General features: G+C 32.2%; 2 protein-coding genes across 4 annotated transcripts; one reads left to right on the forward strand and one right to left on the reverse strand.

Annotated features, from left to right (window-relative positions):
• Nucleotides 1-5421, reverse strand: LOC105765524 (U-box domain-containing protein 32). 3 transcript variants are annotated; one of them, XM_052625514.1, is made up of 10 exons: nt 5002-5421; nt 4117-4235; nt 3877-3998; nt 3617-3721; nt 3169-3290; nt 2935-3089; nt 2468-2614; nt 1720-2247; nt 540-1271; nt 1-396 (listed from the first exon to the last, which is right to left on the reverse strand). In XM_052625514.1, the coding sequence occupies exons 1-10, from the start codon at nt 5183-5185 to the stop codon at nt 214-216; spliced, it is 2397 nt and encodes a 798-aa protein (XP_052481474.1). In that variant the 5' UTR covers nt 5186-5421; the 3' UTR covers nt 1-213. The 3 variants fall into 3 exon arrangements, with proteins under 3 accessions (XP_052481474.1, XP_012440136.1, XP_012440135.1); XM_012584682.2 differs by having other exon boundaries at nt 2935-3062; nt 4117-4238; XM_012584681.2 differs by having other exon boundaries at nt 4117-4238.
• Nucleotides 5422-10654: 5233 nt separating this feature from the next.
• Nucleotides 10655-14053, forward strand: LOC105765526 (uncharacterized protein At3g49055). Its single transcript, XM_012584686.2, has 5 exons — nt 10655-11733; nt 12059-12135; nt 12515-12626; nt 12760-12876; nt 13610-14053. Exons 1-5 carry the CDS (start codon nt 10774-10776, stop codon nt 13952-13954), a joined length of 1611 nt encoding a protein of 536 aa, XP_012440140.1. The 5' UTR covers nt 10655-10773; the 3' UTR covers nt 13955-14053.
• Nucleotides 14054-14133: the final 80 nt, after the last annotated feature.

Below are 14133 nucleotides of genomic sequence, written 5' to 3' on the forward strand. Positions count from 1 at the left end.
AAAAACACTGAAACATTTTTATAAAGAATAATAAGATGAAGTGAAATTTTTGTTCAGCTAATATTCTTTAAAGAATAATAAGTGAAACTTTTTTATTCATAGATGGCACTGTCATCCCTTGAGCTATACATGAGAGTATGAATAAGCTATATATTTTTAATCAGATCAGGTGGCCAGATACGATCGTTGTGACTCGTAAACGAGATAAAAGCATCAATATTGTTGCTGCCACTCTTGAATTGCCTGAAGAAGAGCATAATTAGGGACCAGATTGCAGTGTTCAAGTTTAAGATTTGTCATGGGTGATCTGTCATGGCCACTGTCCAACCATCCTCTAATAGCATCGGCTTCGTATGTGAAACCGTCAGCCGCTATGATTGGATCTTTCATCACCTCCTGCAAATTTAAAAGACAACCACCACGGTAACAATAAATGAAAACTACATGACCATTAAAATCACTGAAAGAAACCGACATCCTCGTACTGTCTTTTCTAGCAGGCATAAGTTCTACTACAAAGAACTGAACTTGAATGTTACCTGAAAAATTGGGCAGACAAAATGAGAAGGGGCGCAACGAAGCTCCTTAGCTTCCAAGCATGAAGCTGAGTTGACACATGAGTCTCTCATTGGACCAAGCACACTCCAGATTTCTGACACAAAGTCTGGTCGATCCAATGGCTGTGTATCGCAGCACCTTATTGCCAAGTGAGCCAACAGTTGGGCTTCTTCAAGTGGCCAGTTCCCAGCTGTTCGGTCCAACACCATGTTAAAGTTTTCTGTCTCTATCGAACATTTTACATCATTCAAGATCCCCAAAGCCGATCTCCCAGTCAAAAGTCGTAACAGTATCATTCCAAATGAGTACACATCAGATTCTCGAGTAACTTCTCCATTCTCAAGATACACCGGATCCATATAAACAGATGACAAAGCAGAAGTATCAGTACTTTTGCCTTGTGGAATCAAGCGGTAAATGCCACTGTCAATGAGCTTTGATACGAAATTGGAATCAAGAAGGACCTTAGAAGGTTTTAAGTTCCCATGGGGGATACAAGGCTTATTAGAATGGAGGAAGATAAGAGCAGAGCATATCTCAGAAGCAATGCGAATTCGAGTTTGCCATGGAAGTGGTGGAGATTTATTTTTGCAGGCAAGGCGCTCTTCTAGACTGCCGTTCCTGAGGTACTCAAAGACCAGTGACCTGGACTCCGGGCAAGTTCCAATTATTGTTACCAGATTTGGATGTCTAATCCGACTTAATATCTCTACCTGAAATCAATGAGCAGAAAATAAACCATCACTGGTAGTACTAATAGGTAATAGAAATTTAATTCGCCTAAGAAGACCAACATTTTTGAACCGAAGAACAAGGCAGCTTAAGATCATAAATACATGAGTGGCACCATGTCTATATGTCCGACTACTTTCAGGAAGTACCTCAGATTTCTTAATCAATAAAATGACCTGGAAGCTCACAGGATATGCAAACAACAATGTGTAGCATAACAAAGCACACTTCAAGACTGCTGATATATATAATTGAATATGCCCAAAAGTGGATCCTCCACGGAAGAAGCTTTTGAAAATCCTTAATTTACAATCTAAGTCTCTAGTTCATCATATGTGTGTTGTGTTGATGATTCTAACAAAAAAAAAAAACTGACCAACAACAACAAAAATAACATAGATGCTGTAGAGATATTTAAATAAAGTTTACCTCATTCTCAAATTCCAAAAGGCTTTGAGAGCCATAAGATGGCAACATTTTTATAGCAACATTCATATGGCGAAGGAGACCCTTGTATACACTTCCATATTTTCCTTCTCCAATCTTCCAAGAAGGATCAAAATCACGAGTGGCATTGTTAATCTCTATGAAAGAAAATTCAAGGATTTGGGACCCAGGAAAGCTTGAATCTCCACCATTTACAAGTTTCCTCAGATTTTTCAACACTCTTATGGCATTTTCATGCTCTATTCTCAAGTCATCCCGTTTTTTCTTAAAACTAATCAGAAGTTCCACAGCCGAGAACATTTTTTCCTCCAGCCCCTCCACTACACATTGGGACTCCACAATTTGGCTTTCAAGTATCGTCCTTTGGTCCTTAACCATCTGCAGATCTTTAATAAATTCATCATGTTGATCCTTCATCTTTTGTACTTCTTGCTTTTCTCTTTCAAGCAATTCCTCCATCTCTTTCCTTCGGCTCATCTCCTTCACACACAAGCTTTCTAAAGCCTTTGCCTGAAAGGAAAGTGTAATGGGCAGGAAGTTATGGTTCTGGTGTGTGTGTGTTTTGAGGGGGAGAGCAGATTCAAAAGGATCAGTGCAAAATGGTAAATTTACTTCATCTTCTATCAATTTACTCGGGCAAGATGTTTCAGAAGCTTCATTTGGTTTGAAATCAGAACTCGGAGTCATGTCAACCAAGCAGTAAAAAAATGAAAAAGAAGTGTTTTTTCACCTTGCATGCAGCCTCTATGGCATCATTTTCCTCCTTCCATCGCTTCATTGTCTCTGCAAAGACTTCCTGCTTTAAGTTATGATCATCTATAGTAGACACTTCTAGTTGTTGATCAGTTTCATTACTTGCTTGTCCTTGATGTTCTTCCTGAAAATTAGCAAATCATTGTAGTATAATCTGGTTATTTAGTGCGATAACAATGGCTTCTACTAAGAAGAATATTTTAATGGATAACTAAATTCATTTGCTATACACAATCTGACTCAAAGGAATCCAAGCTCTGGTTCATAAAGCTTCATGAATTCATTATTAAAAACCATGATCCCTAGGATTTTCTTTTCTTTTGCTTTCTAAATGCAAAATTTAAACAGGAACAGCTAGAATAGCTTACAACCTTACCAGAAAATAACAAAAACTATCTTGGCAATGAAACCCACAAATTAAAAAGTTAAAGCATCTTTTCTCACCTCATCCATCTGCAACATGATTGATCCATAAGTGTCAACCACTCCATTGCTAGGCAAGTTTGGATGTACTGAATACAGGGAAATAGGCCTTAAATTTCCTCTCACTACGTTGGCATCTTCCTGTGGTTCTGCACGGCTCAGCAACAAAGTTATGCCTTGGAGAAAACAATTGCTTGGAACTTCATTCGTGAAAGTCAACAGAAATGGGATCATGATCTGGAGCAGGGAATTTACCTGGAGATCTCTCCCTAAGCACGGATTCTGACAGCATCACTGCTTGTTCTGTTCTTAGGGGTGAATCCATTGGTGGTGATGGAGTTGCAATCTCTCTACTAGATCCGTCTTGTCTGCCTACTCTGTTTCATATGAAGGCCAACTAGTGAAAAATTATTGAAGTTCTCAGTGCAAAACTCTACAAAGTCAGTGAACCTGAAAATGCTAATACACTAGTTCAGAACAAGCCAAACACCACTGGTCAACCAATTTTATCATAAGCCGAATACCTAACAACTATTGCCATGAGGCAGTTGACACCAAGGGGTGAAGCATAGATAGAAAGAAGAGTTAAATTGGTATAGCTGATCCAATGGACTGCAGAAGCAGTGAAGGAGGAACCAAAGTCTCTCCCACCTAAAAGAACATCAAGCAACCATAATTTTAACTTACAATGTCAAAACATTACCTAGTATAGATGAGGCGACCCTTGCAAGCAAACCAGATATGACAAGAAACTGGTGCATTTTGGCATACAAAGGTTGCTTTCTTGGACTTTAGTTCTACTAGTTTCCTGCAATCTCAAAGAGAATTTAAATTTGGAAATTGAATACCAAACCAATAAAATTGAAAAGGCAGTATAAGCTGGAGGCTCACACCACCAGCATAACCAGCTAGCTAGATTCCCTTAAAAAGAATTCAGAATAGGATGTGATAAGAGATTCATACTTTGAGTAATATTTATCTGCTGCTGCTCCCATAACAAGCCATCTAATATTATGCCTTGCTATAATTTCTAAAATTCCCTTTTCAACACTGTCCATTTCTATCCACAGTGCATCTGCCTGTACCTGTACATTGTTCACATCATTATGTCATTAGTTAATAAGGACATCAAACTCAAGGGCTGTGTAATGTTGGTCACATCAGTGACTGAACTAAATTGGAAAAGAATGAAATAAATAGTACCCCTGAATGATCAAGAATAAGAAGGTATTCATCTAAGCGTTCTTGCAATCTTTGTCTTTCAAGTTTCTGGAATGCCTCTACTGCGTGCTGTTTCAATTTACTGCGCGCAAGCTTTCCGTCTGCTGCTTAAATTATAAATTAAAGATATAACCTTAAAATTTGTACCATATGATCAAAGCAACTAAGCTATGAATATGCATAATAATCATTAATCACTATCAAATAATGAACATCCACTAAAGTAGGATTTTTTATCAATAACTCCACAAGCTTTCTATTTTCAGTCAAATGCAGTGGAATCTTAAATCAAACACCGAATAGAAACATGTTACTCTCTCGTTCTATCAAATTATGAACATCCATTAAAGTGCAATATAAACTTCATATAAAGTAGGATTTCTGATCAATAAGTCCACAATCCAAAACCTTTCTATTTTCAGTCAAATGCATTTGACTCTTAAATCAGATACCGAATAAACATGTTACCCACTCTGTCCATATTGATATAACTTTACAGTATTCAATTTCACAGGAAATTTAACATAATTGCAGCGAAATCCAAAAGTGTTAGTAAAATTCAATCCGTGTTCATTTCTCTTTCTCGATGTTGAATTATATATAAGATCAGCTCATTAATTTTTTTTCTACAAAAAAAAACAACTAATAAGCTATAATAAATACAGGAACAAACAAACAATTGCTCTCTTTTTCTTTCACGAATCTTTAAATTAAAAAAAAAAAAAAACAGGTGCCAGCGGTGAACAACAAAAACAACTTCCAAATTTCTCTTTCAACTTTCTCAGCAACCAAACAGAACTTCAACAAAAACTAAACAAACTCCAAAAATCAAAATTCAAACGAGCTAAAAAAAATTAAAAAACTCACTCAATGCAAGTACATGAGTAGGCCGGTGAACGTGAAGAACGCATATCTTTTTCCCGGGAAAGTTGTCAACCGCCCAATCAAGCGTTGTTTTACTCTTCTCCACATTTTTCCCCACCGCAACAAATATAACATCCTCAAAATCGTATTCTCTATCACCTTCAATCTCTTCCACCAGACTCCCCATCTATCCACTGATTCCTCTCTTTTTTGTTTATCCCTTTTTTTTTCTTTTTAAGATAAAGCTATTCCACAGAAATTATGATTAGGATTTAGGACCAATTTTTAAATTGCCAAATTGACTCGGTGAGTGAGTCAATCACCGAGTTAAAAAAAGTTGGCCTTTTCTTCTTCTTTTCAGCATTAGATCCGTCTCACAGTTCTAACCTACCTTTGGACAAAGCTAAGAAAAAAATGGAGAGACAGCTGCTTGAAAGTTACGACGAGATTTAAACGACAAATAAATAAATAAAAGGTATAAAGATAAATGTAACCCCTAGCATTTACCATTTTTATCACTTTGGTCCCTATTTGGAACCGCTTTGGTACTCAATCTTCACAGACTGAATTACTAAAATTTTAATACCACTGAAATGATAGCACATATGGCAGTTTATTCACTTTAGTGTACTACATTACCAAAGTATATAATTTTCTTTAAAAAATTATGAAATTTGTTGAATTTTAAATATTTTCATTAATTTTTACTTTTCATCTTGAATTTTCATATGAATGGTCATGTCAATGATATTTAAATTTAATAATTTAGTCAATTTTAATCAAAAAGCAATTTAACAGATTTTAGAGACAGATAGACAAAGTGATTTTAAAAAGAGTTAGGACTAAATTAATAAATTAGAAAATATTAAAGGCTACATTTATTATTATGCCAAAATAAATAAATAAATAAAAGACTCTAGATAAAGGAATAAAAGAACGAATTACAACGTGAAATAGAAAAGAACAAGAAAAACGACAGCAAGGTGGAGTTTTATTTTATTTAACTACCTTTTAAATTTCATTTTACAATTACGTGGAAATGCAATATAAATTTAAGAGTTTAGCTTGTTTTTCGTATTTAAACGGACTATGTGGAAAGTTTCCTTGCACTTGATTTTAGTTTGACTATTTAGTATTTATGACTTTTTTTTAAGTATTTATTTTAAGCTTTCTAGAAAGCTTTAGGTTTGTCCTTGGCACTTTTATATTGCTTTCCATTTTAATATTTTTATTAAAATTTATTTGGTTATGATTGAATTTTATTTATAAATATAAATTAAAAACTCGTATCTTTTACTCTCTGTTGATATGAAATTAAAATTGAAAGCTATATCAAGGGTGAGATTTGAGGAATGCTAGAAAACCAAAATCTTACTTGATTATTCTTCTAGGTAAATTTTTTTTTACTTAAAATTAAATATGTTCACAATTACAATTGAATAACATATTTATATAAAATTTACGTAAAATGCCCCATCAGTTTTAGTTATTCATTGGACAAGGCAACATTTAGTTTTTTTTCAATTAAGTCTTTAAACTTTTCTGTGCCAATATTAGTCTCAAATTTTAAAAAAATCAATTTAATCCCTAAACTTAAATTCCATTAAGGTATGATGACATGGCACTTTGTGTCAAATTAACACCTAAAAATATGTAAAATTATTAATAATTTATAAAATTTTTAATTTTTAAAATTCGTAGTGTAATTCCGAAGCACCACTATATCATACATTGATTAAATCCAAGTTCAATTTAAGGATAAATATTATTTTATCACTTGTTTATTTTGTTTGGAAACTTTCACCTGCTATGTTTCTTGGTGAAATAGATACATTTTCTTTTGTAATTTTAGCTCAATTTTACATATATATCCCATATTTTTAATTAGTTCTTTATTTTCTTTTTCGTATATTCCCACATGTTATAGTTTATTGATTAAATAAAGATATGTATTGTAAGTTGTATCATTAACATTTTGTTTAGATAGCACAAAATAAATGAAAGTGTAATTATTTAGGTGGTAATTACATTCTCTTGTAATTATAAAGAATTATAATTTTTCGTATACGCGTTTGGCCGTGAGTATAATTACATCATAATTCTCTATATCATATTTGATACTAAAAATATAATTATACAGTTACACAATTTATATTTTTGAAAAATATTAATTATTATAAAAATTATTAGCATGATAAAATAATTTATAAGCAAGTAATAAAATTAAAATCAAATCATTATATGTATTATGTTAGTCTAAAAAGTAGTTGATAATATGAGTACCAATAAATTTGGCAATAAAGCTAAACATCATATGCAATTTTATCTAATTGTTCTAATGTGTATTTATTAAGTTATGCGTTTAATATTTAACATATACTCTTTATCATCATCTAAATTTGAACATACATCATTAAGATTATCAATAACTCCTCCTTCTATGTACTCCTCAAAGTATGAATCATCTAAATTCCACCTATGATTGAAGTTATGAAATATGCAACATGCTAATACAATCCAACATTGTTTTTTATGTTATACTTAGATGATATTGCTAATATGAGAAATATTTTTTAAAATAACAAATGTCTTATTGATCACATTTCACAGTACTGAATGTCTCATGTTAAAAAGTTTGCGAGCTGTTTATGGTACTTGTATCTAAAACCATTCTCTCAAATGCTATTATACCCCCGCGGTATGGTACAAGACAACCATTTGCATAATTAGTATTGACCTTGTAATATTCAAATTCATTTTATAAATAGTATATATCCATTTGGAGGGATACTTATGCTAAGTTATATCCATTTTATAATACTTAAATTAAGTAAAAATAATATAAATTTTATAATATATAGCCTTTATAAAAAATTATAACATTTATTTATGAATAAGTATATATATATTTATAATATATAGTATGGACACATAAATAAGTTACATCCATATTTACTGGTCATAAATTTTTATAAATAAATATATTACAACACTTTTATAACATGTAAATTATTTTTTATAATATTCTTTTATCATATCTTTAGAATTTTTAGGATTTAAATAATATAAGTTTTTGTTATAACTTTATAAATGCACAAATTATTTTTATAATATATAATTTTAGCATTTATAATATAATAAAAAGTTTGCCATAACCATCCCAAACATTATTTATGCGTGTTCATGCTTGTAATATATTTTTATAAATTATATAAAGATAATTTTTAAAATTAGTTTTGGATATAATTACCTATCTCACCCCTAAGAATTTAAAAGTGTAATTAGAGTGCTCTAATTATACCAAATTTAATTGGACTCGTTAATTATAATGACTATTCGAACATACTACCAAAATTTAATTATTAAGCAGCTTTCCAACACCACTTGTTAAAAGAAAAGTATACTTGCATATAGAAGTTAGTTACGATGATGCTGATATATTATTATTTTAAGGTTAAATATATTTTTGGTACTTAACTTGGCTTCAAGATTTAAGTTGGTATTTAAAGTTTTTTTTTTGTCTGATTAGGTACCTAAACCTAGTCTCAAGGTTCAAATTAGTACCTAAATTTTTTTAGTCAAATTAGATACCTGAACTTGACTTTTGGTTCAAATTAGTATATGAACTTGACTTCATAGTTCAATTAAGTCATTTATCGTAAGCATTAATTTGGACAAAAAAATCAAGTTTAGGTACCAATTTGAACTTAGAAACCAAATTCAGGCACTTAATTGGACCAAACTAGACTTTTGGTACCAAATTAAACCTTAAAGTCAAGTTCAAGTACCTAATTAAATTAAAAAAAACCTTAACTGACCAATTTGAACCTTAAAGCTAAATTTAGGTACCGAAATGTATATTTACCCTTCTATAAGTAATTATGAGATAGATTATTTTACAACTCTCTCGCAAAAAGCTTCTTTTTAAAACCTTTCAAGATTTAGTTTGCGACTAGTTGTTCTGCCACTGCCGGTTACCTGCCCCCTACATTGCTCACCTATTTTCTCTTCTGCCAGGCATTCTTTCTCTCCTCATTCGCGAAATAACACTTCTTTGGGGTTTTGATGGCAAGAGGAATGTACCAGCAATTTAGAACAAGGGAGTTTTATGACATTTTTCGGTTTTTGCGACACTTTTTTCTTAAACGAAATTTGACAAAAAAATACAATACGTTAATAGTTTATAAGTTTGCAATTAAAGAAACAATTGAATTTGAAAAGTAATAATAATGTGCACAATAATTTGTTACTCGGATCAATTATTTCAAGATAATTTTCCTTCAAAATTTAGGTACAAATTAATAAAGAAAAATTTATTTATACACAAAATTGCACCTAAAACAATTTATTTTAAGGAACAAAATAACATACTCTCCGACTGCACATAAACAAACAAATAAACAAGTCTTCTATGTATGTATGGACATTCGAACCATATCACTGAAATCATGCAAAATGAAATATAAAAAATACTCTTTTAAACTCTTCAATTTGTAGCATTTCTTTTGATATTGTGCCCAATTAACTATTTATGAATAAAAGAGACATTCCCTCTTTAACATTTTCAATTGTAACATATTTTTAAATACAGTACATAAATCACACTATGGCTCATTAGAAAATATTTTTGCTTGAACTAATAACTTCTTCAATTAAATAATAAAAATATGTAAGTGAAGTCAAAACAAACCATTAAATATAACAAATTGCATAATGAGTTGCCAAATGAGTTGCAACTAATAGTGTGCCTATGCATTCTAATTTCTTTCATTTTAAAACAATTTTCAACTATTTTTTTCTTTTTCTATTTTTAAAGGTTTTTTTCAAAGACCATTCAGCGATAAAAAAATTTAAAAACTAGAAGGTGAGGCAAATTCTAGTTATAAGATGATAACATCTAAGTTAACTACTTTTAAAATTTTGAAATTAAATCCTTATAATTTTCTTTTAGGAATTTAATTTCTTATTTTAAAATTTTAAAATTTAGGTCCAACGGTTAACATTGTTAAAATTTTCTTGTTTAAATTCAAGTTTATTACGTCATTTTTAATTTCATGTTTACCAAGTGAGTATTTTTTATTTCAAAATATCACACCTGCAAATTTAAAAAAAATAGTGCTAATAGTTAGAATGTTAGATTTAAATTCTAAAATCTAAAAAGTAGAAAGATTAAATTTTTAAAATAAAAGTACAAGAACTAAATTTTAAATTTTATAAAATATAAGGACTTATGACTTATTTTAACCTATATTTAACTAAGTTCAATTATAATTCAATTAATATATATTTCAAAATTTTAAATTTATCAAGTTTATAATTTTAGGAGTTAATCCTTCAATTTTTTTTCCAAATATATCTATACAGTAAAAAGGGAGAACACATGCATAATTTGAACAATATATGACTCAAACCTTAAAATTAATATCTGATTTGATAACAAATTTAACAAATTTTTGTTAAAATTAAATATGTTGCATTTAAATATTTAAATTAGGTTTTAATTTTTAAAGTAGAAGCACTAAATTTCTAAAACTAAAAGGAAAAAGATAAAATTTAAAAGTTCGAAGAGTATAAGGATCTGACCAAAAATTATACCTTTATCTAATCCCCGCCAAAACCCGGTATTTATATATTCCTTTCGCCCACCTGACCTTCTTTCAATCGTTCATTTGACTGGTAGTTTTTATAGAAACTCACTTCCCTCCATACTCCTTGCTCTATTCCCCCTTTTTCTCTCGCCACAATCCCTAAATCAATTTATATCGTCTATGGATCATGGAAGCCTCCGCAGATCCCTCATCGGAAATCTCTATCGACGATGCCGATTCTTCCACCGTTTCACCGATCTCCGATCATGATCTCTTCGCGCAACTCGAATCTCTCCGTCACGATTATCATGCTCTCCGATCCAAATCTTCATCCATGGAGGAGAGTCTGCGTCTTCTCCAGCAACAGAGAGACGAAGCAATTGCTCAAACCGCTGCTTTAACGGAGAAAGTTCACGAGTCGTCAGTCGAGCGAGACTTTCTTCGCCGTCAAGTGGAGGAATTCGAAGTTATTTTAAGAGAAAACGAAGAAGGTTTTGCGAAAAAGATCGATGAGGAGTCTAAAGCAAAGGTTGAACTCGAGGAAAAGCTTGAATTTTACAGAGGGAAAGTCGAAGAGTTGGAATCGGAAACTAAAGTCAGAAATGAGTTGTTCGAGAAAAGCTTGGATTCGATCTGTTCAGTGAAGGAAAGTTTGGTTGAAATCATCGAAATTTTGAATGATGAAAAGGAAGTGACGGAGAACGTTGATGGTAAGAGCGAGAAAATGGAATTAGAAGACGAAGAATTGTGGAATTTTGCGAGAGAAGTTGGCACGGTTTTGAAACTTGCGAGAGAAGCTAACTCGAAAGCGTATGAGTTCAAGGAAGCAAGAAAGAAGGAGAAGAGGGAACTGGAGGGCAGTGTTGTGAGTTTAACGGAGGAGAATCGCGATATCAATAGTTTGTTGAGGATAGCTTTGGTGGAGAAAGAGGCAGTGGAGAAGAATTTGAATAAGCTAAAGGGGAACACTGAGCAAAAGAGAGTGGCACTGTTACATATTGCAGAGCGGGGGTTGCAAAGAGTCGGGTTCGGGTTTATGATGGGAAGTGGAAGCAATGAGCAAGCGACGGAGAGTTCAGGGGCCTTTACTACTAGTATAGGTAGTAAATCGGATGGCAGCGAATGTGAAGAGGAGGTTGTTAGCCTGGTACGTTTAGGTTTATTCTATCTTTAGTTTTGAACCAGATCATGTTTGATTCTTGTTTGCATTGACTCATTAGCTTCATACGGATGCTTCAATTATGCCATTCAATTGAGTACCTAGAATGCATATTGGTTAACTTAAGACCCTGAACTAGTTCCTTCTGTTGCTTGAATGCTTAATTTTCATGTTTGTCCAGACTTAAATGATGATGGCACACATTATTTACGGTAGAGCTTCATAATGCGGCTGAGAAGTTTATGCATGCGTACTATACATAGATAAATTTGCAACAAGAACAGTGTCTTACATCCTAACTCATCTTTAACAGGCCTCTACGGTGGAGAAGATAATGAAGAATTTAAGACTTGAAATTTCTCAATTACGAAGATCTTTGGAGGAATCTAGGTATTTCATTAACGTATTGCTTGTTGCTATTGCCTTTATTTTTTAAAGCTTTTGTGCATAACATATTTTCAGATATGAGTATGGAGATATGATCCTTTGAATAGGGGAGAAAACTTAAATTGAGCATGCGTATTTAGGATGCATACTCGTACCAGCACTCACCCTAAATCGGGGTAACATAGAAATTGCACTTCCCCATGTATTTGGATTTGATTACAATAGAGGCATGTTTTGATCGCAGTTTATAACTTTAAAGGATATAGTGTAGATAGAAGCTTGATCAATGTGCCTCTTGTGGAAAATGCAAGGATTATGAACCTATGCTCTTCTGTTCTACTGCTCAAAGGTTTGGAGTTATTGATTATTGTTGCTATGCCAGGTCTGACACCGAGCGACTACAGAGTCTTACAGAGAAACAAGCTCAAAAGCTTGAAGAAAACACACTGTACATTAAAGAATTGGAAAACAGAGAGATGGTTTTAGCTCAAAATGTTAGCATCTGTCTTTTTTCGGCATCTCTTGGAAGTGTTCTGTTCTTTTTATTCCTAACCTCTTTTTTTTTTCTTCCTCTGTTCTTAATTCCTTTACTATTATTATTTTTATTGAAATTTTCAACTGTATAAGGTCGATGAACTCTTGATGGAAATAAAAGAAACTGAAGCAGAAGTTGCTAGATGGAGAGAAGCTTGTGAATTGGAAGTAGAAGCTGGAAAAAAAGAGGTTGAAGAACGTGAGAAACTGGTACGTACTTTATTCTGTCATCAGTATGAACCATTCTCGAGCTTGTTTGCTCTGTGAATGAATGATAATCTTTTACGTAGCCTGGAATTGGATGGGTCGGGTACGGCATGTGTCAAGCATAGATATAGAGGATCAAATCCTCATGCGAGGTGCTTCGAGAAAAAACAAAGAATTGGAGTAGCATAGATAAACTCTTAAAATAACATTGGATTTAATTAGAGTTGATTGATGTAATAAAATCTTGGTAAAAACACCTCTCTCTCAATTTTTATGTTGAATAAATTGATCCCTCTCAAAATATTTGGATCAATTTAATATTTGTTAATTTCGAAAATGAGCAACTAAAAACAATATGATTGTGTTAATGTTTTCCATCAATTGTACATAATTTGATTGGTATAATAATAAATTTAGCTCTTGAAGTTTATATATTCTATGTAAATGTTGACAAAATGTGTAAATATCATGGCTAAATTTGTTAAATCAATATTAAATTGACAAAATATGTAAAATTTGAAGGCTAAATTTGTTATTATACCAATAAAAAATATGTATTATTGACAAAAAATTTAACATTGTGATTAATTATTCTTTGTTGCTCACTTTCGAAATTACTCTAATATTTTTAGAGGGATTAATTTGCTCAATATCGAAATTGAGAGGGACCAGAAATACTTTTTACCCGTTTTAGTCCAATAAAGTCTGAAACCCAAGAGCATTGATGTTTCATTAGGTTGTTATTTTGAAGCAAGAATTGGACAAAACAAAAACAGCTTTAGAAATATCCAATGGCAAGTTAAAGTTGAAAGAAGAACTCGCAGCTGCAGCTATAGCTGCACAGGCAGCCGCAGAGCGATCTGTGCAGCTAGCCGACAGCAGAGCTGTCGGACTACGTGACCGGATTGAGGAGTTAACGAAACAATTAGAAGAAGCAGAGGGCAAAGAGAGGAGTCGACGTAAGGTGAGGCACATTTGTTGGCCTTGGGAAATCCTGAAAATGAATATTACAAATACTAGAGCTCAGAATGGTAAACGCATGCTACCAGAAATGCAGGCCTTTCTTCATCATAACAGGTAACTTATAGATTTGCCAAATAAACCATACTCTTATTTTGTCTTAAAGTTGCTTTTTTTTCTCATGTAAATCATAATTTAATTATAAGTTTTTTTTTTTTCATATTTAATCTTGTTATCCAAGGGCAACAAATTTACTTGAAAAAACAAACAAAACTTATATTCACAAATGGGGGAGAGCAT

This window comes from Gossypium raimondii, chromosome 12 (assembly GCF_025698545.1).
Source record: "Gossypium raimondii isolate GPD5lz chromosome 12, ASM2569854v1, whole genome shotgun sequence".
Taxonomy (NCBI): Eukaryota; Viridiplantae; Streptophyta; class Magnoliopsida; order Malvales; family Malvaceae; genus Gossypium; species Gossypium raimondii.